Source organism: Lineus longissimus, chromosome 4, assembly GCF_910592395.1.
Source record: "Lineus longissimus chromosome 4, tnLinLong1.2, whole genome shotgun sequence".
Taxonomy (NCBI): domain Eukaryota; kingdom Metazoa; phylum Nemertea; class Pilidiophora; order Heteronemertea; family Lineidae; genus Lineus; species Lineus longissimus.
The window spans coordinates 16,527,537-16,555,330 of NC_088311.1; the positions used below are offsets into that span (position 1 = coordinate 16,527,537).

The following is a 27,794-nucleotide window of genomic DNA, read 5'->3' on the forward strand; positions in this document are numbered from 1 at the left end:
ATACAATATCTGAATCATTATGACAGAATTCACAATACTGGGGGGCAAATCTTACTGTGAATGCTTGACCACTCCATAGTGAAAGTCATACAATATCTGAATCATTATGACAGAATTCACAATACTGGGGGGCAAATCTTACTGTGAATGCTTGACCACTCCATAGTGAAAGTCATACAATATCTGAATCATTATGACAGAATTCACAATACTGGGGGGCAAATCTTACTGTGAATGCTTGACCACTCCATAGTGAAAGTCATACAATATCTGAATCATTATGACAGAATTCACAATACTGGGGGGCAAATCTTACTGTGAATGCTTGACCACTCCATAGTGAAAGTCATACAATATCTGAATCATTATGACAGAATTCACAATACTGACTCATACAATATTTACTTTTTATTATCAACAAGCTAAAATATTTTATACATGGATGACAATAAATTAACACATACAGCAACGCCATATTTTGAATTTAATACAGGAAGTTACTGAATTTTGACTTTTCATATTTTCAAGGTCAGAGTGTTGTAATATAAGGTGAAACTATATATTGACTCCATTTTGCCAATCTAAGAAACACTAGAACTCATCCAAAATCCACAAAGTATCACTGGGAGGACATTGTCAACATTAGTCTGCATGGCCTCAGAACAATATCTTGTCTGATTGTTGGTGTTTGAAAGAGTTCTGGTGTTCCTGATTGGCAAAATGGAGTATTACAGTTTCACCTCAAGGGCATATGCATATTAACTTATTTTTGCTTCATCAACTGAGAACCATGTGTACATTATGTCAGGCACACCTCCAAAACCAGGCACTTGGCAGCAGGTGGTGACTGTCAGTTACGTCACACAGGTTTGCGACGTTATAGGACTCATCACAGCACGAATTTCTTCTACACATTTTTATATTCAGACTTTTTTTCTGTTGAGTTCAACCCTTTCTACTGGAGATATAGGCATGAAATTTTCACAGATCAATAGATTTTTCATAAATGAGTGATCTAGTATTACAATGCGTACATTCGAGCATTGTAAACCTGGAGACAGAAAATGAAATTGCCCCTTACCATATCGATATTTAGCAGACAAGTCATGCTGCTTAAGTTCATAGCTTTAGTGGTTAAGAAACTTGCCCCTGTTGCACTCAAACTGCCAATTTATGCCATTTGACCCAAGTGACCTTAAAACGTACATCAAATGAAACGGCCAGGGGCCATTGTGCTCACCGTAAGTATTTTTAGTAGACAGTTACAGAAAGTGCTACAGTATGTAGCCAAAAATTGTTGTCTTCATTTTTAACTTTGACCTCAGTGACCCTGACAGGTAGGTCAAATAACAAACCAGGGTGATATGTGATGTAGACACATCCACCTGACCATAACAATTTCATCACTCGTTACACTACAGCAATCGGCAAAAAATTATTTCCAAGATGGCCGCCTCATAAATCTATGGCACCAAATAAATCAAAAAATGAAGAAAATGTAAGATAGAACTCAGAAAAGAAAAAGGAAAAGATGAAAAATAAAAACATTTTTGGCTGTCCTTGACCGGGGTTTGAACTCACGACCTTTGGATTGCCACAATACGAGGAAAAACCCACAAAACATGCAATTTCGGCCATATTTGAATTCCGATCTGGCTGAAACTTGGCAAACAAATCGTGGCTTCTTAGATGCATCATTACACAAAATTAAAACTCTTTACATTGAACAACGACAAAACGTACCAAGAACGGTAAAGTTTTCAACTTTGACCTCTGTGAACTTGAAAGGTGGGTCAAATCAAAAACCCGTAAGATATGTGATGTATCCTTGCTAGGAGTACCTACCATGAAACTTTTATCAAAAACAAATCAGTAATAAGCGAGAAATCACACTTTTTGAGTTTTGAGTTTGGGCCCCCTGGTGGCCAAGTCAATAATCAGACCGAACCAAAATTCAGTGTAAAAGGTCAACTGACCTAGGGGGTCATTTGTTCAAAGTTTCAAGTTCATAACTGTTGCGGTTGAGAAACGTGCCACAGTTACACTCAAACAGCAAATTTACGCCATTTGACCTCTGCGACCTTAAAAAGTAGGTCAAATTCAATAAATCGTGCAACATCTGAGGTAACCTTGTTGGGGTCCCTGCCATAAAAAAATTTCATCAAAAACAATTTGCTAATAAGCAGGCTATTGCACTTCTTACTTTTTCTGTTTTGGCCCCCTGGTGGCAAAGTCAAGAATCAGATCAGGCTGAAATTCAGCACCAGAGGTTATCTGATATAGGGGGTTATATGTACCAAGTTTCAAGCTCATAGCTTTGGTGGTTGAGAAACGTGCCATAGTTACACTCAAACGGCCAATTCACGTCATTTGACCTCTGCGACCTCGAAAAGTAGATCAAATTAAAAACCCGTAAGATATATGATGTATCCTTGCTATGAGTACCTACCACAAAAGTTTTATCGAAAACAAGTCACTAATAAGCGAGATATCACACTTTTTAGATATCCACATTTGGCCCCCTGGTGGCCAAGTAGAGAATCAGATCGGATAGAAATTTAGTGTCACGGGTCATCTGACCTAGGGGGTCATGTGTACAAAGTTTTAAGTTCATAGGCCTAGCGGTTAAAAAACGTGCCACAGTTTTTGAACTAGGATACGACGGACGACGACGACGACGACGACGACGACGACGACGACGACGGACGACGACGGACGACGGACACTGCGGTATTGTATAGACTCCCCTACGGTGAGCCAATAAAAAACCTGTATGATAATATCATACAGGTTTTTTATTACATGACATATCATTGATATGTCATGTATCCTGGCTAGAACCACACTTCTTAAGTTTCCACTTTTGGCCTCTTGGTGGCCAAGTCAAGAATCAGATCGGATCAAAATTCAGTGTCAGAGGTCACCTGACCTGGGGGTCCTGTGTGCAAAGTTTCAAGTTAATAGCCCTAGCGGTTAAGAAACAGGCCACTGTTTTTGAAACAGGGTACAGATGACGATGATGACGGACACCGGACACTGTGGTATTGTATAGATTCCCCTAAAAAGCAGATGTACCAACTGTTCCTATGGTCAAGACCTGTGCTTGGCAGAAGTTTGAAAATTAGTCATTGTTACAGGCCGATCCTACAGGAAATTGCTACAGGAAAGGAGCTCCGGGGGAGGGGGTCCCCAACCTGAGCTCCTGGGAGTAATTTTGGGTATTTTTAAAAAGAAATTTTAGAAAAGCTAGAAGAGGTAGCCTCATAAAGTAGGCTCTACTGTATTCATCTATCCTCCTGCTTTTAGATAGAATAAAGCTTTATTACTGAATATTAAGGCCTTTTCCTTTTTAAAAACTTTTTTTCCCCAGAGGGTCTTTTTGAGCACCCCTGCGCAGGGCACCCTTTTTGAAACAAACAAAAAAATAAAACTATAATAGCTATAGACATGGATCATATCTTATTTTCTTGCTTGGCGCTTCTTCTTTTACTTGGTACTCAGCTTTATAGGGGGATATTTTGTAGGCGATTTTTATTTATTCATTGATGTTCATGAAAAAAAGCTCAATCTTCTGAGGTTTTTGCCATTTTCAGAACTCAAATCCATCAAGAACTAAGAAATCTAGAGCCAATTACCTATTATTGATTGTTGCTAAAGATATCCAACGGTTAAGGGGAGACATCTACCGTCTAATTGCAAAACCAAAAGAGTCGCGATTATGCTTGGGAAGTTGTGGTCCCCTTATGATGCCAGGTCGCTTAAGCGGCCACTAGGGTGGGGCTCATATAACATTCAGACTGCTTTAATGGCCTGCAAGGTTCAAAGAGGTGGAGGTCATGTTGAAGGTGTTGGCGCTTGATCAACTGATGATCTGGTAAGACCATCTCCTTTCACATTTAATTCATGTATGTACTCAAAATGCACAAAGGATATGCCTGCTTTAAACAGCATGAAATGAATGGAACAGGTGACTTGGAAAAATTAGATTTCTGCATGTCATTTTCAATACAGTGGTGTGCAGTCATCCGTGGGCGCATGGGTGATATGAAGACATCAATGGAAAGGGCCTGGCTCCTACTTTATCATACATGCAATGAAATATCCATGGCATTAATACCTATCACATAAAAGCTGTTTGTTTCAGGATTACCTTTTTATTGATCCACCCTGTAGAGTGCAAGATGAGGGCAACTGGAATCGGTTTCGCCTAAAAAGCAGATGGGCAACTGAATATATACCATCATCTCATACTTCAAATATATTTGCTATTAGCTTAGCCTCTACCAACAACTACAGTAAAGCAGCACATTGAGTAGATTAAGGTTGACCTATAGTTAAGGGGTTTTCCCCAAGGCAAGCACATTCCAAGCCACCCGTAACTGAAAAAAATTACGCAATCTCAAAGAGTTAATAAGTGGTGGTTATACGGACATGTGCTGGGAATGGCTGCATCCTTTCCAACAGAGTATGCTTCGATGTGACATAGCATGTTGACATAAAATTGATCAAGGTGATTTTTTTACCTTCCCAAAAAAGTCATTTTTCTGGTTAATCAAGTAATACGATCCAGTCATTTAGGGGGGAAGTTCACTTAGATGTTTCATACGTAACGTACTGTACCATAATTTTCTTTTTGAATCATTGTTATCAATGAATTATGAAGAGTTGCAATTGGGCAGTTTTGCGCTACGCATGGGTATAGATCAACCTTAAGCACACTTTTCTTAACATTCTGACAACTTGTGAGGTCACTCAGAGGACTCTAAATGGAAGATTAAATGGTCCATGGACCATGTGATCAACTTGCGTTATCATAATTGCCAAAGAGTGGTATTCTCAAGATAAATGATGATATAAATGAAGAGAATTGGATAATCTTCAAAAAAATTAAATATCTTATATTAGCCAAAACAAAAAATTCCAATTTAGGTAAGAATCATTCAGCACTGACGCTAGTAAAAAACTAAATCAATCAGCAGCGAAAGGGTTTAAAGTATAATTCCCTAGCCATTATGTTTTTAACCCCACCAATGAATTTTTACCATTAATTCTTACCTCTGGCAAAGACCAAATATTCAGGAATGCTGGACTTGCCTATCAGCTTGCATAACAAGATTAACAAGCATCTCAGCTCAGACACTTGCGGTATTCTGATGGGTGCACACTTCCTGTATACTCCTTTCATATAGATTCATCTGTGCATAAATTTGGTTGATATCAGACTTGCTAACTCAATCGGGTAGACTTCATTAGTGATGTCCAAGGTCAAGCACAAGGACCTCTAACAATTGTCCCAGATCTCAAAGAGCTGGTGTCTCCCCCTGTTAAAATCAGTGCCTGTTGTGTAGAATATGACCCGGAATTGTGATCATATGATCTAAGTGCTTTGTTCATGAGTATCCCGTTACTCAAGCCCAGGTCATTACCCAGCACAACCTGTAGGAAGATGTTACATTGTGTGTCTGAACCTACATGGAACCTAAGGACATCACCAGACCGCTAGGACTGTATACATACGCTGTGTACAACGGTACTCTATCACCAAATTCCCAGAGCAGCAATGGGATCACCAGTCTCGCCTGTAACATGAAGGGCTTTGAGGCCTGATCATTGGCCACAGTGTCGTACCCACCCACCAGGGTGGTAGAGATAACTCAATGATACACACATCAAGGTCAGGAAAACGACAGCTGAAAAGTACATCAGAAACTTGATCGCTTGGATGAACATATCAAGTTCACTGCAGAAAATCACTCTCTGGTTTTCCTTGAAACTCCTACATCAGAGTGCCAGATGGCAGTATCTCACCCAGTGTTTACAGAATCCCGAGGCATTTACACTTTGAATCCAATCATCCGGTGGTCCAACAACTCTAGGTGGTACGGATCTTACATAACAAGATGATAAGTGTAATTTCAGACCCGCAGGATTTAAAGAAGGAACCCGAGCATATGAAGTTTGCACTTCACCATTGCGGCTACTATGCTAGGACCATCTGACAGGGACAGGGGGAGATACCAGCTCCCTACGATCTAGGACAATTGTTTGAGGTCACTGATGAAGCCTACTAGATGGAGGTGAAAGCTTTGGTCAGATTTAATGTTTTCTGCATTCGAATGTTTAAGTCTGACTTTAAATTCCTTTATTTTCGCATCCCAGAATTTTAGCAAAAATGTCCTTTTCAGATTTCACTATCATTTAATTCTGCAAATGGACAAGTATTTTTTCCAATGATTACATCATTAGATCAGAATATTTCGCACCTTACATTTTCTTGTTATGACCCCCTTAGGACACATTGTTTTTATTTGTTGGATTAAGAATCCACCAGGGGTAATTTTCCGGAACGTGTAAAAAAAAGAGGTCCCGACAACCGCATTTTTGACACACTTTTTTTGTCCCCCGACCATAAAATAGAGAGAAATAAAGAAAATAAATTACCGACAACCAATTTCAACCAACTTTTTTGGGGTCCTCCTTGTATGATCTGATACTAAAATTGAAAAGAAATAAGCAGGTTTTTATTTTATTTCCCCTGTCCCATAAAGATTTTGAGTCTGATGGAATTTTTTTTATTCCCGCCCCAAACACTGTAGGCTTTGAGATGAAGAAAAACATTTTTTTTATTTTTTATTTTATTTCCACCCCACCCACATGTCATAGGTTTTGGATCTGAAGTTTCGGAATCCAACTTATTAAAATAGTGTGGCCTTACGCAAAACTGGCAAAAATCTCAGGCTTGTGAAAATAAAGGGGTTTGAAGTAGACAACATGCAGCGCAGCTATGTATTGTACAGCCGAGGCGGAAAATACTTCAGTATTGAAAGGGTTAACCCATTAACAGATCTGCATACAAATACAGTTTATGGATGGCCTCATTTCAAGGAGGACTGTACCAAGTCATGCAAACCAGCACTCTATGCAATCTGATAATCTCTATGCAGCCAAAACATACTGTGTAGACGCTGTTTAGGCGGTTTTGGTGCGTCTGTTTTTCATAGGCCTATTACAAGTAATATAGGCCTTTTGTACAGTCGCCCTTCAAGCGGCTAAATGGTGTCTAAAGAGTATGTGACCCACAATGGAGAATGATGTACAAGGGCATTTACTAAGCTGACCTACAGACTGCTTTCAGCTCACGACTGTTAGAACACAATGGAACTATTGATACGCTAGGCCCTAGTCACGTGACCAATCTACACAATACAGACATCATATGCAAAAGAATATATGAAATTAGTACTGTCAGAATGTTGGGTACTTCCTTTATAAGTATTGACTCCAGTTAACCTTTAAAGTCAAATAGCCCTTGTAAATGGCCTCTCAAATTAAAGTAATTCAATTGATTTCCATCCATGTTTAAAGCAAAACACTAAAAGTAACTTTTGTATTGTAGCAACCAAGGAAAGTTAAACGGAAAAGGAAACAAGCTCAGTATAATGTGTACTTTTGAGTTTGGAATCGTTTTCCACTACGCGAGGATATTGAGTTTGAGTTTTTCTTCTAGAGGGAGGCGATATTGATTCATAAATCCAATGATGCAAGTTGACTAAGCGATACCAAACTTACCAAGCTGTTTTGAGTGGCCCGCCATGTCACTTGTACCATTGGAGAGATATCACTGTCGCCTTAGACACACACAGGTTAACAACAAACCAATGTATAAATCTGGGGAATTTCTTTCCCTCGTGAGAGAACCTCAGAGAATCCTCGAGAGAGACCCTCAGAGAATCCCAGAGAGAGTACCCAGAATAAACAGTGATCGGAATCACGGGTGTAGAGCATGTTTGCTCTACACCCGTGTCGGATTGTACAAGAGAAGTAATAAAGTTGATACAGGGAAGACGTCTTATCATTGGCCGAGAGCTAGAATCCCCCCCCCCCGACAAAGCGTTGCAACAGAACTGTCATAAACAGAAATAAAAGCAAACTATCGTCCGATTACGCATTTCAAAAATCCATGAGATACTGCTCGGTGCGACAAGGTCATTTTTAACTGTAGCAAATAAACAATGATTGTACAGTTTGGCTTGTTACTAAATGCCATGTTTTTCAACCAATTTTTACCCCTTTTTTCCCGCTTTTCAGCAGAGTAAGCGGTCAAACTACTAAAACCTATGAACTAAAGCAGACAATAACAAAAATAGATTCAACTGGTACCGTAAATTCATAGATATCGGTTCCAGATTTTTTTACCAATTGTATTAAACATTCTTTTTGACCAGGAATATGTCAACAATGTACCAAATTCAAGTCAATTACTCCAGTAGTTAATAATATGCCACCATCGGCCAATTTCCACTATTTTGACACCTGTGACCTTGAAAAGTAGGTGAAATCAAAAACTCATGTGACATGTCATGTACCATCATCACATGTACCTCCGATAAAAGTTTGGTGACAATCGAGCCCTTTGTTAAGCTAGATTTACATGTATACGTTGAAACGGATGCGTGATACGTTTCCATTTCCAGCATCCGAGTTTCCGATACACATTTATACGTAATATCGAGCACTTTATTGAGGGCAAAACTTTTCTATAGATTCCCATGCATTAAAGCATTTTTTTGAATCGTGGTAATCAGCATGCTTCGGATTGTACAGGAACGGACGATCTCGGACAGCATTCACCAAGTCCTCCACGAAATTTTTCTTCAACCCTGTCTTCCTCAGCATGGTTTCGTAGACAAGGGTCGACTTCAAGGAAAGTATATCCCAAAATGACGTCATTTCAAAGGAATTTCTATCCGTTCACGTACCTGATAGCACGGATGCGTTGGATTCGACCAACGTATGCGCTTAAACGCACCCGTTTTCTGCAGTTGTCGGAGATATGTGAATGTGCAAATGGTTAAGCATGTGTTGAAAAATTTTCGTTGGACGGATGCGTTAAACGCATACGATATACGGACTATAAACGTATAAATGTAAATCTAGCTTTAGGGAAATAAAGCACTTTATGTGTTTTTGGTTTTAGCCACCTGGTGGCAATATCAGGAATTGAACCGGACTGAATTTTGGTCTCCAAGGTGTCACTACATAGGGGAGCATATGTACCAAGTTTCAAGTAATATGATTAAAATTTACTTATGATCAAGACGTTGCAATGTTTTCAATTCTGGCCACATGGTGGCCAAACCAGGAATCGAACCAGACCGGAATTTAGTCTGCAAGGTTTCATTACATACATGCAGGCAACAAATATACAGCGTTTCAGGTCAATGGGTGATATGAATAAAGACTAGCAAATGCTTTTTATCTAAAACTCCATGTACATTTACACTAGGCCTTTCTGTACAAATTCAAAGTAAAAGCACTTGCTAATTTTTATTCATATCACCCAATAGCTCAAGTAGTTACCAACCATGCCACTTCTCAGTACAAGAGTGTGTTATGCGAGCGAGCTTTATTTACCAGCCCTATTTAGTCCTAAAACTCGGTCATATTTATGATTATTGACGGGTATCTTTTAATAGATTAACTCAATTTTTCACAACCTTGACAAGGGACTTAGTTTTATTCATAAAGCTCACTACATGAACGGCATCAGTTGGTCAGTTGCTAATTGAAATAATTGCTTAGTTAGGGCTTTCCCGTGGTAGAATTCCAGTTCTAACAGTCGTGACCTGAGAAAATGATAAAGGTATCATTGGAAAGCTAAGGTCAATGTCCTTAAAAATAATTTATCAACATTTTTTTTTGTGTCCACCTGCTATGTGCCAAGTATGAATGAAAAATACCCAAAAACAAAAAAGTCTCCTGGTAACCACAAAAAAAGATGATTCCCGTTCGCTGAAGAAATATTTTTGTTTCAGCATTGACAATCGTCGACGGTTTAGTTTTGAAGCTGAGGTAAATAACAACCAAACCTCAAAGAAATCCAACCATAAAACTTATGAATAGACTAGAGCATTTAATAGTGGCAGCTTGGCATTATCTCCCCTTACTTCTTTTTATTCAAGTTAGTTGCTCATTTAGAAAATACTCAACTTCAAGACTAACAATGAAGTAAACATCATCTTTTAAGCTGGTTCTCGTTAGCGCAAAGAATACAATATATCTTACACCTTACATGTACTATTATCGAGAATGCCTATACTTGTACTGTAAACCACGAAACTTTTGAGGACATTATTTTTATTTTCACTGGCTACACAAACCACTGTAATGCACAAAAAAACTGTAGAAGTATTTTTTTTATTTGAAAAAATCTAAAGGATTTTCATATTCTGCCAAAATAAAAATCAAGATTTGTTTTATTTTTGAAAGAAATTTTTGCCATAACTGTGACCCACCACGACAAAATGAGTCGCATGTCGCACAGAAGATGACCCTAAAATGACATCCGGACATAATAGAAGAAATTGATGTACTCCGGTGTCACAGAAGGCAGACAACAGTGAAATAAACAACCAGTCCGCCTCAACCTGTCAAGCTTAGAGCGACATGCGACTTGTTTCGTCATGGCATGTCACAATTAGAAGTGAAAAATTTTGGCAGTTTACAGTGTGTTATCAGACCACTTGAGAGCTCAGACAAATCATGTTTCACTAATCAAATACAGCCAGTCATTCAACAGGTTCAATTATTATTCACAAATTAAAAACTGTGCACGACATATCACATTTTATCAAAACACTTGGCTTCGCCATAAAGTCATTATAAGAATGGAAAAAGAAAGCTCAGAAACTCGTTTATGCGGGAAGTGACTTGACAAGAGTCATTGAGAAAGTATTCAGAGTGGCGGGTCTGTCCCTTCTCAAGTGTATGCTATGGTGTACCAGAGTATTTTATGGGCCACATGCCCAATGCCAGATGTTTAATGAACTTTTTTACAAGTGTTTTCCCATGACAAGGACCGCGTAAAATTAGGATAGGACTTACATACACCCTGAATATTCAATTCAAGAACAGAAATCAATGCTAAAAAATATTCTTACAATAAAATTTGACATTGATGTTTCATCCCACATCTGTACACAGCATTCCTCTGACTCTCTTTGCACAAAGTCACAGAATACTTCTAAAATTGAACAAGAAGATTTCTGACATACATCGTAATGACCTGGTAAGGGTGAATGATAGAACAACTATAGATCCATGCACTTGATTGGGAACAACGTTTACGAAGACGTTGCGACACGTCACGTTACAGTAATGTAAAAATGCATGGTGACGTGATGACGACCAAACCTACATTATGTAAACATTGTTCCCAATCAAGAGCATGGATCTATAGAAGGAAGCAATAACCCATGAATTGGTGTTCTGTATCAAATAAGGCAGGTTTTGGAAGTAGGCTTACTGCGATCACTAAGATATTGTTTATTAGCCCTTTTGATGTCAACTGCAACTGTGGACGAACAAGGCCTTGTGTCAACGTGTGCCAACTACGACCCCAGTTGTTCTGGGCAAATGACTGGACTACATCGTTTCCTTTGCATTTACACCTTAAATAGATGGCCTAATAGAGCATGAATTTATCCATCAAAGTGAGCTTATAATACATTTTTTCTTGATTTTTGGGAGAAAATTTAGTTTGAAGACACATTCTTCAATAATTTTCAGTTCTTCTCGTGATATTCTCTACTCTGGATTTTATGCTATTTTGTGCCAGCAGCGAAAGGGTTAAGTTCAAAGTAACAGGTAAGGAGAATCAAGGACAATTACAAGATGCTCTCGCTGGCACTGACTTACAGAGGCACTAACATTTTTAAAACTATGAAACAATTGTTTTTACCATCCCTTCAGGGTTATTCTGCAGTCATAACAGCCGTTCACTCTTGTGTTTAAGGCTGACATTACATAGGCCTCATTCGTTCACTTCCCACATGTCACGTTCCAGCTTTATTTAACGTTCCTCGGTGAATGCACGGCCTTGTGGCATGCATTCAGTGAGGAACGAACGCATTAAGGGGAACGTGACATGTGGGAAGTGAACGAATGAGGCCTATGTAACGTCAGCCTAACAAACACATCTATGGCTTTTTTACAACTTCTGAGTAAAACACTGAGTTACTAGTCAGCACAAATGTACAGTGCAGAGTTTCTGTGCTGACATGCACATGTGACCACAAGGGCTGCAGGAAGTGTCTCCACATTCAAATGCATTCTGAAGTTGTACAGGAACTCTGACCTATACATTCAATTTCATCTATTATTTGGTGACAAAAAACCGAAACTGATCACAACCCAATCTTTCCTACAAAAAAAGCCAGGTTTCATCTTAGAAAATACCAAATCAAAATTACCATTGCTTTCAGAAGAGTACCAAAATAATCCTGAGTAAGCCTGACAAAACACAAGCACAGCATCACTTGAAATAAATAGAGCCATCATTAATTGGATAATTAATCCACATTATTTGCCTGGACTAACGTTCCTCCAATATAAGTGTCTCTTGTGGGAACAGTTTTAGATTTTCCAATGTGTCATCCTCATCTAGATTTGACAACTGAAAGAAACAAAAAAAATAGTTTTCAGATGAAAATACCATCAAACATGTGATATAAACCTGCCAAAACAGAACATCTTGAGGATCAACTCTCTGGTGCTTAGTCTCGGTACAGTTAGAAGGCAGTCCCAACCTGACCCCCCTTGTTTTTTGTTAATATTTTTTTACTGACCCGTAGTCAAGAGTTAAAAGCGCTTTTAAGACATTATTGGTTCTTCAAAGCAGACAAATTTTGGTAGATTTTCGGCCAATTTAAAATCTGACTTGTACTGTTATGCCATTATTGTCCAAAACAGCTCCCTGCCCTTTTTCATCAAAAGGCAAAATACCCTCCCTTTTCCTGGCAGAAACACTATTGTCATTCACAAAGACTAGAGTAGGGGAATACTTCATGGCCCAGGCTCCCTTGTCATGCATGTCATGTCTAGCCGGCTAAGCCCTTGCAAACGACACAAGGTACTGTTCCAGTTCATGATGAGGCCAAGACATTCTTATAGAACATAGAAACATAGAAAGAATCAAAACCCTAGCATAGCTGGGGTCTTGAAGATGGAGACTACAACAGGATCATAGTACTTACATCTCTCTTCGGATACGTTGTCAGTACTTTGTAATCCTCTAAATGATATCCTTTGGAGACGATATAATTAAGAACAACTCGTAGTGGATTGGTAGCTAAGAAACGTCGTTGTAACATCACTCCTTCAGGAGCACGGACTCGGATTGTACTGAAGGGGACTTTACTTGATGGTGGAGGCTCTGGGGGTAGCATGTCTTGAACAGACAACCGTCGTGCCTGCAAGTACCAGAGAGAAAAGCAATTTATTCACAATGACATATCATTTCATGTCTACTGCTGATGATGACATGTTTTGCCAAGGACAGGACACCAAAATTATCGCTAAATATTTAGAATAGAAAAAAGTCTATATTGACCATTTCCACTGGAAAGTTCTCATGGAATTTTACTCACAGTTCCATTTGTGTAATTTTTCATAAATAGCCAAATATCACACTACTGAAAATCGAGGAATTCCTACAGATATATGTGGGATGAGGTTAATCAAATAGGATGGACCTGTCATCAGAAACAGAAGCAGCAAATTACTCGTTACGGTCTGTTACAACCAAACACTCCAAAATCTGGAGGATATCAAGCCTCAAGGATTTACAATATCTTTGTATATAATGATGTCTCTGTTCAAGTTCAAATTCCAAAAAACTTTTTAAGCTAGACAGGCAAGTTCGTTTCCAATACCAGCATGATCTGATGACAGTCAACCCAGAAAATGTACTCAGAGGCCTGCACGTTACAAGGTTGTTACAGAAGCCCTACCTCTTTCATAGCATCTTCATTCCGTTGTTCTTGTAACTCTAGTTCTCTCTGAGTTTGTTCCTCGAACTCTTTCTTCATACGTTCCTCCTCTTCTAACCTCTTAGCCTCGGCCTTAGCACGGTCCACAGCTAACGACTGCTGATACGCCAAGTCTTGCTCCTGTTTCACCATCTCCCGAGCTTCTCGTTCATCCTGTATGAAAGAAATGAGAAGTGACATTTGCCAATTGGATTTTAGGTTACTTGGTAGTTGCTTTCATCCTAAAGGCATGCCTCCTATTTGAAGAACCACTTTCCAAACTGGACCTTCAAACGCCCGGGGATTAGTCTGAACCGTAGGCATTCGAAGGTCTCGTTAGTACTGTAATATGTTCCTCCGACCTTTTATCAATAATATTTTGAAAACAGAGATAATTATGCATTTTCAAACAGAAAACTTAGGTTAAGTCTAACCAAAGAGCAAAGAGAAAATACCATAAGAATATCTACTTGATTTTAACTGTGAATGTGATTGGGTTTTATTGCATAAAGTTCAGGACATTCTTTTACAGGCCACCCAGTATAAGAGCTTGCATTTCATAGGCTAGGAATTGATGGTCAACCCGGGGTAAAATTGACTGACAATGCCTATGGTAACATTAACAAGTCAGCCAAGGGTATGAAGAAGTTCAAGTGATGTCAAAGACTTCAGGTTCAAGATTTGTCATCAACTGCATATTTTAGTTTACACCATCCCTTTAATTCCTGTGCCTGTATAACATTTAAACTGGTGGCCTCCTTAAAATTCTTCTTTAACCTGTTAACCGCGTAATTTTGTATTTGTTAACCGCGTCCTATTGCGTAATTAATTAGATTACACATGCACATCCTCATCTAACAGCCGCTTCGTCTTGCATGCGGTAGCCATGATTCAGCTCAAAAACTGGTGCCAGTGGCGGCCCGCAATGTTCAGAATGTAAACTACACTGTGCTGACGATCTGAGGGGATTCCCCACCGAGTTTCTGAGTATTGCCTGGGCTTAGGCGAGTCACAAACATTGGATGCCATAGGACATCTTACGCAATGCACGGTCTTTAGGCCAGGACGTCATATGGCGTCTTACGCAGTTAACAGGTTAAAGAGTAAGTAGAATAGAACCACACTGCTTTTCATTACTGTAGTCACAGCGAGCATTTAAAACGACCCAGACACTTCTGAGCGGATATCAGGTCATATATGACTTCTATGGGCCCATTTACGTTTTGCTGGCCATTCCCGCACCCAAAAAACTGCACTGGTCTATGGAGGCCGCCATTTACATCGTATGAAGTCACAAAATTGTATGATACGTCATATCGACCTCTATTGCGCCGAAGTGCGTAAATTTCACAAGTACCTGAACAACTCACCTCTTCCACTATCTCTGCCCTTTGTTGCTCTTGGAAAACATCAACAGCATTTATAAGGCTCGTCATTAACTCGTCTAAACTTACTGAACCTATGCAAAAGCAAAAGTCACTTGTTAAGCATCATTGATATTGGGTTTGGTTTTTTAGAAATAAAAGCCTCAATTTGAATTCATGTTTTTAATAGAGAGGTTCTATTGTACATATATAGCCTGGCAATTCTGTCTTCAATACTGGTTTTTAGACAAAAAAAGAAATATTGACTGTGTCGGATCTTTAACCTGCCTTGGCAGAGATGCTAAAAACAATGATGGTGTGAAGAGGCATGACACTTTCGTCCCAGGAACCCTAGGAACATGTGGGACCGAGACCAGCTCCCTGTTCCCTGTAGCTTGGCCGACAACTGGCAAGCAGAGTTGCGCAGCAAATCATGACGACCAGCACCTACCTTGAATGACTGTGAATACTTCATTAGCAGACCTTGACCGAGTGATGATCAACATTAAAGGCATCTGCGGAGCTTTGAAATTCTTCACAGTACTGGCAGCAACGCTTCCAAAGTGACGAGTACACATATCTAGTAATCTGAAACAAAGGTACAAAGGATTGCAGTCAACTGGTGGTGTTAGGGGGAGGGCCTGGGTCAACTTCTGTTCATAAACATTGAACTGATGGATGAAGTTAATGACCCTAGTCACTATGGCTAAACAACCTTCTTTTTCTCCATCTGGTTGCTCTGCACTTGGAGGTGTAATTTTCTTGGACATGTTGGAGGTGTAATTCTCCATGGAGTATTCCTCCTCCAAGGCGGAATGAGCAAGTTACGTTAGATGCCAATTGGGTTTATTGGCCAGAAGTAGAATCCAATGCAAGCTATGATGTTTCTCACTTGGTGGGATCCTTTGCTTGCCCCGACATAGATAGACACCAGGAACAAGGAACCTTGGTTTTAAGTCTCATTCGCAGGACTGTGAAGAGCCAGGAACTTTACTTCTTTGAAAGCCACACCAATTCATCCAAAAATACACTCCTGGGTTCTCCGTGGATCAAGCCCGGGCCCTACTGCATGGTTGCCAGCCGGGTTAACCACAAGGCTATGAGGCTCCTTGGCTAAGCAACCAAAAAGTGCACACACACTCACACATGCATTATTTCAATGGCACTCTCATGTAATGAAATGTAACTGAATCGTAAATGGCTTCTTGGATACAAAATGTAGGATGGCTGATTAACTGCAGCGCACACACGTGACCTTTTTCCTATTTCGCGACTTATAATCCCCAGAGTACCTACCTAGTTTTATTCTTTTCCAGTGAGATGTCCCAAGCCCACGTGACAAAATTTGTACTAAGGAAACTAACTAATTGCTCCGTACACAGTATTTGAGAACAGAAGATATTTACAAATATACTGCTGTCATGGTGCAAATAGACAGCTAATGGCTTCCTCTGAAAGGAAATGAGAAAACAAATTCAGTGACAAAAATATTAAGCAGAAGCTCTCTGCCTGGTGAACCCCTTCAGTGCCAGAGCAAAATCAGGGTCACGCATCAAGCATGCTTCCAGTACTGCTAGAGACTCCTAGCAATTGAAAAAAGAACTGAAAAACACCTGCAAAGCCGAGATTTGTGAAGCCAGTGATCGTTTACAGAGCTTGTTCAAAGATGGCGCTCCTATTGTTTTTGTATTAATTTCAATATTTCTCCCCGGCTCCCGGCGGCAGGCACTGAAAGGGTAATGAAAACTACACATTTTGAAATTGGCTTATAAAATTTTTCTCTGAAAACATAAGTGGTTTTTCAAAAGGCATCTTAGAATTGAAACTGAACCCGAGGCGTCAGGTGTATGTTGAAATACCAAAGCCCTCTTGGATTTCACTAGAATTCGGTCAAAACCTTGCCTTTGGCTCAGGATTTAATCAGACATTTTAGCTCCAACCTCTACATGCTCAGCATCTCTACGCCAATGATATTTACGGAATCTCACTTGAGGTACAAGAAAATAGATCATGAAGAGTAGCACAACCAGCTTGGCGAGAACTGCTTACATGTTTTGCTTTGACTAATAATGCTTCCTTGAGTGCATCATCTAAACAACCAATGTAAAACACGGGGTGACATCCACCATATCTGGAGGGAAAAAATACACATTACGGCCAAGCTAACAAACTATGTGACATTTCCCTTTTTTACATCTGTATCTATAATTGACATATTGAGGTCTAGTTTATCAGACAATCAGTTATATTGCAGTAGTGCCACACTTTTGTGCGATATTTTACCCACCATTTGGCAATCTCAAGGCATTTTGTGTCACCCACTGAGGCTGAGTGATGTGAAGGAATGATGTTACAAAATGATTGCCGACAGAGTAATTTTTCTTTTAACCTCAGGTGACGTCACACAAACATCACGTGGGGAAAATGCAACACTGACCTCTCTTCAAACTCTGAAGTAAATAGTCTCAACGCATCTGTGTCATCTTCAAATTCCTCTGGAACTGAGAGCAAAAACTAGCAGTTTACTCAACAGTTTACTCAACAATAAATTTATTGTAGGATCTAAAATCTTGAACAGCAAGGTTGTTTCCCTCTCACAGATTTTCAATTGTTTAAGTAGAAAAGGTACCCCAAGAAAGTCAAATTTATATCAAACCATGTGAAGACACTCATAACTAGCAGTGGTACAACCCTAAAGGTAACTCTGTGATTTCAGCAGGTGACAAAACTGCTTCAAATACACCATAATTGTTGTCATCTAGATGTAGCAGGTCTACCAGTACCAGCCTGTTAGCGCTCCTCTCTTCCCAGACAACAACTGAAATCACAAGTTTAGGAAAGCAAATTCTCGGGAGGTTTTGGTCTGCACACGGCTGAAACTGATCTCAAGACCAGGACAACATCTCTTCACATTTCTGGGAAGTGTGTCCTAAACAGAAACTGGTATCTAAGACATACTTAAAGGCTTTAACTTCTTTGAAACGACCTCCTCCACGGGGAACTCAAGGTCATCATGGAAGGAATCAGCAGCATCTTCAAATTCTTCATCAGTGTCTTCATCAACTTGCATGTCTACCTCCTGCAGAGAGAAAAATTAAACTGTGATCATTTGCAGGATGTCTTCAGTAACTAATTCAGACTTTTTGGTAGTTTTTCAGTTTGTGGATAGCATTTCTTCAAACATGCCAAAAGCAATTCTCAAGATTCTTAAAAGATTTTACTCTTCAGCAGATTAAATGAGTTTCATTATTCTACACTGTCAAAAGAGTTAATTGCAGTAGTCAATTATACTGTGTAGACACTATTTAGCCGGTTTTGATGTGTCTGTATCACATACGCCTATTGCTTGTAACATGTACAAGTGCCCTCTAACCAGCTAAGTAGCCTCTACACAGTATGTTTCATACAGCATTTGCAGTTTTCTATACATAATTAACCTGATTGGCTCCATAACTGACCCATTAAGTTCCATTGTTTTCGCATGACACTGCTTGGGGTGTTATACAGTAGAACCTCTCTATTAAGGACACCTATGGCCATGGGACTGACAAGTGCTGTCCTTAATGATTAGAGAGGTCAAATTGAATGGAAACAACCAATTTGGGACCAAAACTAGTGTCCTTAATAGAGAGGTGTCTGCTAAGGGAGGTTCCACGGTATTACCTAATTGAAATCTATTTAGGTTGTTTTGCCACTTGTTAAACTATAAAATCAATAACTAAATATAACCAGAGCTGATCGACAACTGACAATAATTATACTTCAGAGCAGAATTTATGCCTTCAAAAAGAAATAATTTGTTGATTTCACAAGTCTCTTGACTTGTCTTGTCATGTACTCTCCGGGTAACCATGTATTATTTCAAGGCAAACTCTATCTACTGTGTACACTGTATAGCTGGCGAGTTTTTTTTACGTTACAATGAGAGGATGACAGGCAAAACCCAAAGTAATGGCTATACCAGCCCCTTATCTTGCAACAATCTGTTAAAAATACTCATTGACACCTACAAACAGCTCAAAAAGCAAAAAACCTGCCTGGCTCGCAATTTAACACTGTCACTAGACAGATAATACTCAACAATGACAGCCACAAATGCTTTAAATAACACCCACAAATGCCCTCCATTACTTACCGTTGCAGAATATGTGACTGTTCTACTGGAATGGCCAGGTTTGGCACGGCTCACTTCTAGTTTATGACAGGGAAATCCTATACCAATTCCAGCTAGCGTCATCTGCAAAATGATTCAAATAAAATAACACATTAAACTTGGTGATTTTGGAATGAGTTTCTTCATAAGTTTTAAATTCCCTCGGTTAAACACACTCTTGTTTTGAATTTAACCTCTTTTACCGGAAACTTCCGACATTGACATACACGCCAAATCCAACAGCAAAGGTGAATTACTACTTAGAAATCTTCACAGGTCCAATCAGCAGGATCAGTTTTCGAGAACTTCAGATTGGGCTGACGAGAATATATCAGCAGTTTGATGAATTAGTTGGAATCGTATTCAGAACAACCACATCAGTTTGATCAACTGAGAATATTTTAACCTAATGGGCCATTACCGTTTCATCCTTTGCCAATTCTGGCCATCCCTTCCACACTTGTTTACTCATAGGTACGTCAATCAATGAGTACACATCGCCCTTAACTTCTTGAACTGTTTTACTCCCAGGGAAATTGAGCTGGTAACTTTGACCGTTGTCTTTGTGTAAAATGTTGAGCGTGAAAGTCTGTGACAATCGTTCTAAGAGATTTGGACTGAAAGTAAGGAACCAAATATTATAAGTCTCATTGTTAAAGAGTCATTAGAAAGCACTTAAAATCATTCGAAATACAGTTTACATGTTAAACACCAGCGATATAAATTAAAACTGACCAACTGACCAATGCAGAATGATTGCCATATTAAATACATTTGGCCTTTAATCGGCCGTTCATGGAACAAACATCTTGGCGCCAAAAACAGACGTCGGCAAGGTTGGCGAAAATGACGTCATACCATGTAAAATCCAAGAAAGACATCAAAGAGTCGCCGACGGTCGGGCACCAGCAAAAATGACGCACTTTGTCGCAACAGATGTCATCATGGCGTTGTATACAATCATACCAAGTCATGGCGGCCTCCATAGACCAGTGCAATTTTTTGCGGAAATGGCAATTAAAACATAAAAGGGCCCATAACAGCCTCATGTGACTTGATAACTTCACTCAGAAGTTTCTTGGCTGTTTTAAATTCTCACTGTGGTTACAGTAATGAAGAGCAGTGTGCCTCTGATATACTTAATCTTTGACTCTTTTATGCACAACCCGAAACTGTGGTGACCTTTTGCTCTTTTCCTACTGTGCAAATCTTCTGCAAACTTCCTTCCTGTGGGCCGTGAAAATCCTGGTCTTAACTTCCCATTCTAATAAACTCTAAATTCTAATAATAGCTCTATGTGGCATCTTTGATGGTTAGGTTCAGCAAATTTTACTTTGGGCCGGTGTCTAGTAGTTTGCTGAATATTTTGGCAACACAAGACAAATCAAAAGAATACTGGTGGCTAAAATATCAAGCGACGTCACAGCCTCTACACAGGTGATAACTTCAAAATGTCATGACATGTGTTGACAACTTTTACGTTGTAGCTACACCAGTATTTTGAGGCTCTGCTGGACAGCCCTTTTCTATAGCAGGCTGTATGGACGACTAACTTTCTTTACATGTATTGTAGTGTACTTACTCCTCTCCATTATTTGGCTGTAAAGACTTATTGACTGTTGGTAGTGTGTTAATAGCTGGTGTTAACAGATATAACGTCACATCTTTTGGGAGATGAAGGTCTTTTAGCAGCATCTACAATAGAATTATAAACAAGTCATGAATAGAAGTAACACAATTTCCAAACCAAGTTGGAATGAAGAGGTACAATTTGCAATGAACAAAGTATCTTTCTATAGCAAATGTGTTGGGCTCAAATAAACACCTCTAAAAACAAGAACTCACAAACACAGGAGTGGAAAGGTGCTTACAGCCAACAATGACTGATACCAGTGACCACAAGGATAAAACTGTCATCTTTCGCAAAGGTGTTGGGCCCACATAAACAGTTCCAGAGAAAGGAACTCCCAAACAATTGAGTTTCTCTTCTCGCAACAGTCGAAAAGTGACAAAGAATCCAACACACAAGGATGGTTCGGTAGTTTCAACTATGACCGATACGAGAGACCCAAGTGTAACTGGCACTGAAGATGGGCAAAATAACATACATTATTTTGACAATTATTTGAGTGCCTCCAAGTAAAGTGCAAAAAATCAAGCACGAAAACATAATGCACAATCCTCACATTTTTTACAATTATTTGATTATTTCTCGATAGGTCCAATCGAATCATTTTACAAGATGATAACTTACGCCATCCTCAACTTTATGCCGACTCCAGCCTTTGAGCACCTGTTTGTCTCTCGGTACTCCGATCTCATCCTCGAGCAGAACTTTGATCCGTTCCACTGTTTCCGAGTCCACCAGAACCAGTGGTATTGCCTTATCTCTGTATTCAATTTTGAAGTTAATTAACCTGGACATTGTTGAGAATCCTTTGAAAGCAGTCTCGCGCATTCTCGAGCCAGAGGGCTGTGGTTCTGGGATGATTGGTGATATCACTTGTGGGAGGTCAGTGATGAGAGGCAGTTCAGGCGCCGAGTCGATATCTGGGGGTGGGATGTCAAGGCCTTCCATAGGTTCCCCGATAACACATGGCAATGGGGCAACCACTTCTGGACCGATAGTATCCCCAACAGCCCCGCCATCTAGGTGTTGCACAGTGTTGTTAATGGCATCCTGCACATACAATGAATACTTGTTAACTTACAACCAGTAACCTGACACCTTATCAACATGAACATCTTATGATTGAACAAATCAACCAGGAAAAAACTTGTGTGAAATTAACTGGGAGTTAACATCCACTTATTATATTGAATGCAAAAATCCATTTACCAATATCAATCCATACATTACTTGCCAATATAGAATGTATCAACGTTAACATGATCATCAATAGATCTAATTTTCATAAACAAAGTATGACAAAGTATTATTATTACACTTTGCTAGAGGTACAGGACCTGTATCCCAAGGTCAGAATGCAAAAGGTAGGGGAGTTCTTTTGGGAATGCCCAAAACGTTTTTGTCCCTCAACTGCGCCAAGTCACAGCTTAACTCGATTGCACGCGTCTCTGATTTCAACAATTTTAACAACCAATTTTTAGTACACTGGGTGAATGTGAAAATACTTTTGAAGAATATTTAAAGTGAAGAAACAATAAACGGAAGGTCCTCACATTAAATCGTGTTAGGCCTCTGTCTATCAGCCTAGTGGATACGGCATAGGTCTCAGACCCCAGCATGCCCGGTTCAAATCCCACAATGGTCACTTTTTTAAGTTTCTGTCCGTGATATTTCTTCTAAATTTTGTGATAATATCGTGCTTTATTTGTTGTTAAAAAAACCTGACTTTCACTCCAAAATAACAGACAATCATACATCTTCCGCATCTTATAGTAATAGAAGTGTTAGCTTTGTAAGATTTCCCGCAACATTTTATGATTTAGCGTTGTCATGTACACGGGCGGTAAATACTCGAAATATATACCGATATTCAAAAATCTAAGTTACAAGTTAGTCCTGTACTCATAGCGCACTATGGAAAAAGGTACAGGAGAAATGCCCTACAAATAAAACTTGCGACGTGGGGCAGATACGGGAATTGTGTGCGCATGCGCAAAAAAAACTCCCGTACCTTTACTTAGCATTCTGACCTGGGGATACGGGTCCCGTACCTCTAGCAAGACCTTATTATCATTATGACATGAGTTTTAAATAGGAGAACTACAAGCAAGATTTTTCTTTTGATAGTTAACATACATAGGCAGTACAAGGCTGAAGTACCAACTTCAGTAGAGCATAACAACAAATTTTTCTATACTTACCACTAAGTTCCAGTTGTATTTTTCGAGGACTTCAATACTCTCTCCAATATCTTCAAGACCAGTACAGGCCTGAAATATAAAAAGCAACTCTTTAACAAAATGCACCAATATCTTCGCTGGCAGTAATATTTGTCAAACATGCAGAACTCACAGCAGTGCCTGTCAATCTTGCCATGGAGCAGAGGGATGACGTTGCGACATAGTGTTGATGCTGGCTCGTGCAGCAGAGATTGTGATGTAATTGGACGTGGTAAAGGGGCATGACATCACCATGTGTCATTGTTGCAGGATGCATCAAATGATGTTACCCCGCTGAAGCATGAAAATTCGTCAATCTCACAGCCAAAATTCATTAAAATCCTATTTTGGAGAAACTGCTGTAATTGATGCGTCACAGTGTTCAGAAAAAGTGTTGAACAGACAGTGATCAAGGATCAAGTGGAACACTGACAGTGTTAATGTCCTGGTTGCAAGGCAGTATTCAGGAAAAGTCATACATGTCATAAGGTGTCATTGACTTAGTCACACTATTATTTATTAAAGGGCCAGTTTGAGGATACTCTGGTAGTCACGCTGATTGGGAGTTTTGAGACGATAGTGACAGTGTCATTAATGACAGTTGTGGTGAGATGACATTGACAGAGTCTCAATGTCACGGAGAGTGTTTCGATGAGCCTGATCAAGTCACAATGTCTTTCAGCTGTCAATTTTTCGAATTTCGATGCTATCCCGCTCCGGAATCGAGATAGAAACGCCGTTCTCGATCCTGACGACGTCATGACGCATATTTTGGTTCTGCTATGTCGGGGAGGGGGGAGGGGTGTCGTGATGTTGTTGCTTGTGCTCTAGTGCGATGAATCAATTTTGAACAATTTTTTTTCATTGTAGAAAGCTTTGAAAGTAGTAGCAACCGTTGAACAGCACTCTGAGATGACCCCCCCCCCCCTTTTGATTTGTATGGTTTGCTTTAGCGGTTTTCCCAGAGTCTTTCAGTTTCATAAATTGACATCCTGATTTGAATGGTTGAAACTGATCTGCACTTATCTTTTAGGAAGGACATGGCATGTTGGTGGAAGAATGCCTATTATATTAGGCCTGACTACAGGAAAGCCCTGATTGGACTTTTGTCAATAGGAACCGAGTAAAGCTTGATGGGTCATCTCAGAGTGCTGTTCACTGGACACGAAAGCAGAGTGCAAAATCCCAACAAAGTTGCCACTTTTAAGTTAAAAAGTCAAAGGTTTTGAAAATTTTTGATTGTGATATCATGCAGACATTGAAAGATTTTAAAGTGAAAATTTTCAGGAATTGCAGAGTATCAGAAATTCTCAATCAGACCGGCGAACTTCGAATCAACGGTAAAACCCAAGTCAGCCTATTGATCAGAAAAATCTTTATGCCAAATGATGGACAAATGACCTTACTACTATAATAATACTACCATGCATTAAAAATTAGTGAAAGAATATTGGGGGATCACGGAGTAATTTACAAATATCCGGTGGTAAATAATTTCTGACCGAGATTGTACATTGTAAACAAGGTTATGACATGAATTTATAGCAAAATTACCAACCACGCACTGTTTGTAACCAACGTGAGTGAGAATTTCTTAAGTAGCGTCACTTTGCCAAGGTGTGTATATGTCAGCGTACTATGAAAGCAACCTCATGATTAGTTGGCATCATGCCTAATCGCGTTGTGGTTGTCGAAGGCCGATATGGATGGATGAAATCCCGGAATAATTACGACAGGCCGCAGTAGTACTGGGCGACAGAACGATGCCGGTCCAATGCGTCCGGAGGGTTGTCATGATGCAGCACTACAAATGCATTTTAATGCACATACTAGGCATGTACAAAAAGTCATGAAGTGAGGCTTGTCAAAAGAACTATCGGCATAGCCCGTTGAATGATAGCGGGTCAAATTACAGTATTTCTGAGATGCCAACAAAAGACCCAAAAAAGTCTTCTAATACCATAAATGTACTAGCATCTTTTACATGTAATGGACAGATGGGTATCCAATGATTCCAAAATATATTAAATAAAGTTGTAAAAAGTTTAATCAAGGTTGATCAATCCTTCATTTAACATTGAGGACATTGACGAAAAGAAAGAAATTTTCAGAGCTTGCATGTGAAAGACAACCAGATAACGTCATGAGTGGGAACATGCTTTGCACATTGACAGGGCTCTCAATTGCACGACCGCTACGACGTAGACGTCGTAGCGAAATTGGCCCGTGCTCAAATTCAGTTCTTGAAAAAAACGTGCCCAAATTACAATACCGCGCCCAAAATAACCTATGATCAATATTGACACGAAGGGTATAAAACAAAACAACTTCAGAGATGATAGAATTGAAAATAATTAGCTCTCACGATCCCCGAAATGTACTTTTCCGGTGAAATTCTTCAACTTCTCATGACAGCATGGGCGGCCATTGTTATTGTTTTGCTACACCACGAGCCTCGCGCGCACAACACCCGGTATACATGCGTAATTTGCTGTACAATGGAAATATTGACTTCGCGGACGACGACCCGGAAATCAATAGATTAGTACGCGGATCCCACTACGGCGCTGCAAGCTGTGGGCTTGATGGACCAGTGCCACTAAGCCACAAAAAAAGCACGTTCCGTCATGCCGTACGGCACGCAAAGTGCCCAAAATAGACCTTAAAAAAGTAGAGGGTGTAGCCTTAGCTGTACAATTGAGAGCCCCGATTGATTTGGGAAACATAAAACCATATTTTGTTCATTCAGCTACGGATGGTGCCGAGGATTTTAGGAATATCTCAGAACATCCTGTATGTACGTGATCTCTAGTTTACCAACTTTCTTGGCCTGGTGTTAATGTACAAATAGTCCAGTGCAACAATGAGCACTGGTCCATTGAAAAAAAGTTGCTAAGCCCAATCTGGAAACGTTGCCCGGCTATCAACTCTCTAGGCCTACATCTTATCTTTGACTTAAGGTGCCCATACCCAGGCATAACATACTAGCCTACCCTGCACCCGACTTGCAATGCATTGCATGCTTGCAGAAGAGAAAACACAAACCAAGGTAAGGTTAAAGTCGCTTCACCTGTACCAAGGAAGTACCAGTATCAATTCCCAAGTATTGGCCATTTTACTTCAGCCAAACTTTGTCATTGTAGCCCATGTACGTACAGTCGTATTGCCTACAATACATGTAGCATGGTATACGTATATCAACTGTATCATGGTATGACTGCACACATTTGGCCCCATACAATACCATACTGGCATACACATTTCGCATGATGGTGCCTATATGTTACTGATTTTCCTGCCAAATCAAAATTCTGGTAATCATTGAAAACTGGGTCGTTTAAAAAAGACCTTCCTCATCAAGTTGGTGTACATAAAACGTATAATTGAGCAGCAAGTAGCCAATGCAGGCTGTCTTCACCTGAAAATTAGCGAGGATCTCATCCCGTTCGGCCATTGTTGTTTTGATTTTGTGAATGCGCATGTTCACGGCGAGCAACGTATTGGGCTTACCACAACAGTCAACAGCTTATACGGCTTACCGCATATACCGGATACCGCCCGTCTCAAGGCTTACCGCATTTCCCTGTTGTGACTGGTGACCGAATTTAGATGTTCGGTTTATTTTATGATAAATAAAACTTTAAAAAAAAACAAAATATCTATTCACTCAAAAATGATAATATCATTTCTGAGTGAAGAAAAATTGCAGAAGGAATAAGAAAAATAGCGCTCGGCTCTGGGTGAGTTTCGAACTCGGGTCGCTGACGTGTCAGACCAAACTGGTACCATTGGGATCCTTGGGTTTATTCCCATTTCGCCCCTGCCCACTTTGCCCCTTCTCATTTCGCCCCAATCTATTCCCATTTTGCCCCTTTTCCATTTTGCTCCTTTTCCATTTCGCCCTATTCCCATTTCGCCCCTTCTCATTTAGTTCGTGTCGCGTAGGCTTATGTGTATGTTTGGGATTCTAGAACAAAAACTACTGGACCGATTTATCTAGTTTTCACATAGGCATATAGTCCGGGTGCTGCGCATCATGGGATACAGATATTTTAATAAGTGAGCTGAACGCTGATTATAAAAAATTAATTGCCTCTACAAGAAAATTAGTCGGGCCATGCGCGCGCGGGCACTCGGAGCAAAATAGAACCGAAGAAGCACGTGTTCAGGTGTTACAAAATGCCAATCGCGTGCACTCTGATTATATTATTTCAAAATCCCTTTTGACAATTCATTTCTATATTTAGGCTTCTTTATCTGTAATCACGCTGAGATAATTGCTCAATTTTAAAAATATTTCGTCAGCTAGCCTACAAACGGTTTTTGGTCATTTTGAAACATAAGCTGAGCGCACACGGGCAACAAAATGACAGCGAAACTGAAAACATTTGTTTTCAGTTGTTTTCGAAATGTTTTGCGTCTTTGTCGTGTTTGTTTCAATCACCCGCACACGGGAGACAAAATGACACGGTCACGTCACAGGTCACGTCAAAAACAAGGGGTAACCATGGTTGCGCCATACGTCACACCCCCGGTCACACCCGCGTATTCCAAGATGGCGGCCGCCATGCATAACAACCGCCTCACAATTTTAGCATTTCTGCTCGTTCTTCATAACCG

The 27,794-nt window shown here is 39.8% G+C and overlaps 1 protein-coding gene across 1 annotated transcript; it reads right to left on the bottom strand.

The window, feature by feature from the left end:
- Positions 1 to 424: 424 nt before the first annotated feature.
- Positions 425 to 26,628, bottom strand: LOC135486194 (FAS-associated factor 1-like). The gene is made up of 15 exons (XM_064768839.1): positions 26,593 to 26,628; positions 23,157 to 23,225; positions 21,580 to 22,005; positions 20,908 to 21,020; positions 19,747 to 19,942; positions 19,308 to 19,409; positions 18,131 to 18,251; positions 17,610 to 17,673; positions 17,222 to 17,303; positions 16,469 to 16,623; positions 15,624 to 15,760; positions 15,179 to 15,267; positions 13,791 to 13,982; positions 13,035 to 13,250; positions 425 to 12,454 (listed from the first exon to the last, which is right to left on the bottom strand). Exons 1-15 carry the CDS (start codon positions 26,626 to 26,628, stop codon positions 12,374 to 12,376), a joined length of 2,079 nt encoding a protein of 692 aa, XP_064624909.1. The 3' UTR covers positions 425 to 12,373.
- Positions 26,629 to 27,794: the final 1,166 nt, after the last annotated feature.

What these genes read in the sequence shown, in the direction of transcription:
- LOC135486194 (XM_064768839.1), bottom strand. Translation starts at nt 26,628, where the DNA reads ATGGCCGAACGGGATGAGATCCTCGCTAATTTTCAG. An exon ending in AATTGGCAAAGGATGAAACG is followed by an intron (nt 19,410 to 19,746) that starts GTAATGGCCCAT and finishes ATCATTTTGCAG; the next exon opens with ATGACGCTAGCTGGAATTGG. An exon ending in ATGAAGATGCTATGAAAGAG is followed by an intron (nt 13,251 to 13,790) that starts GTAGGGCTTCTG and finishes TGGTACTTGCAG; the next exon opens with GCACGACGGTTGTCTGTTCA.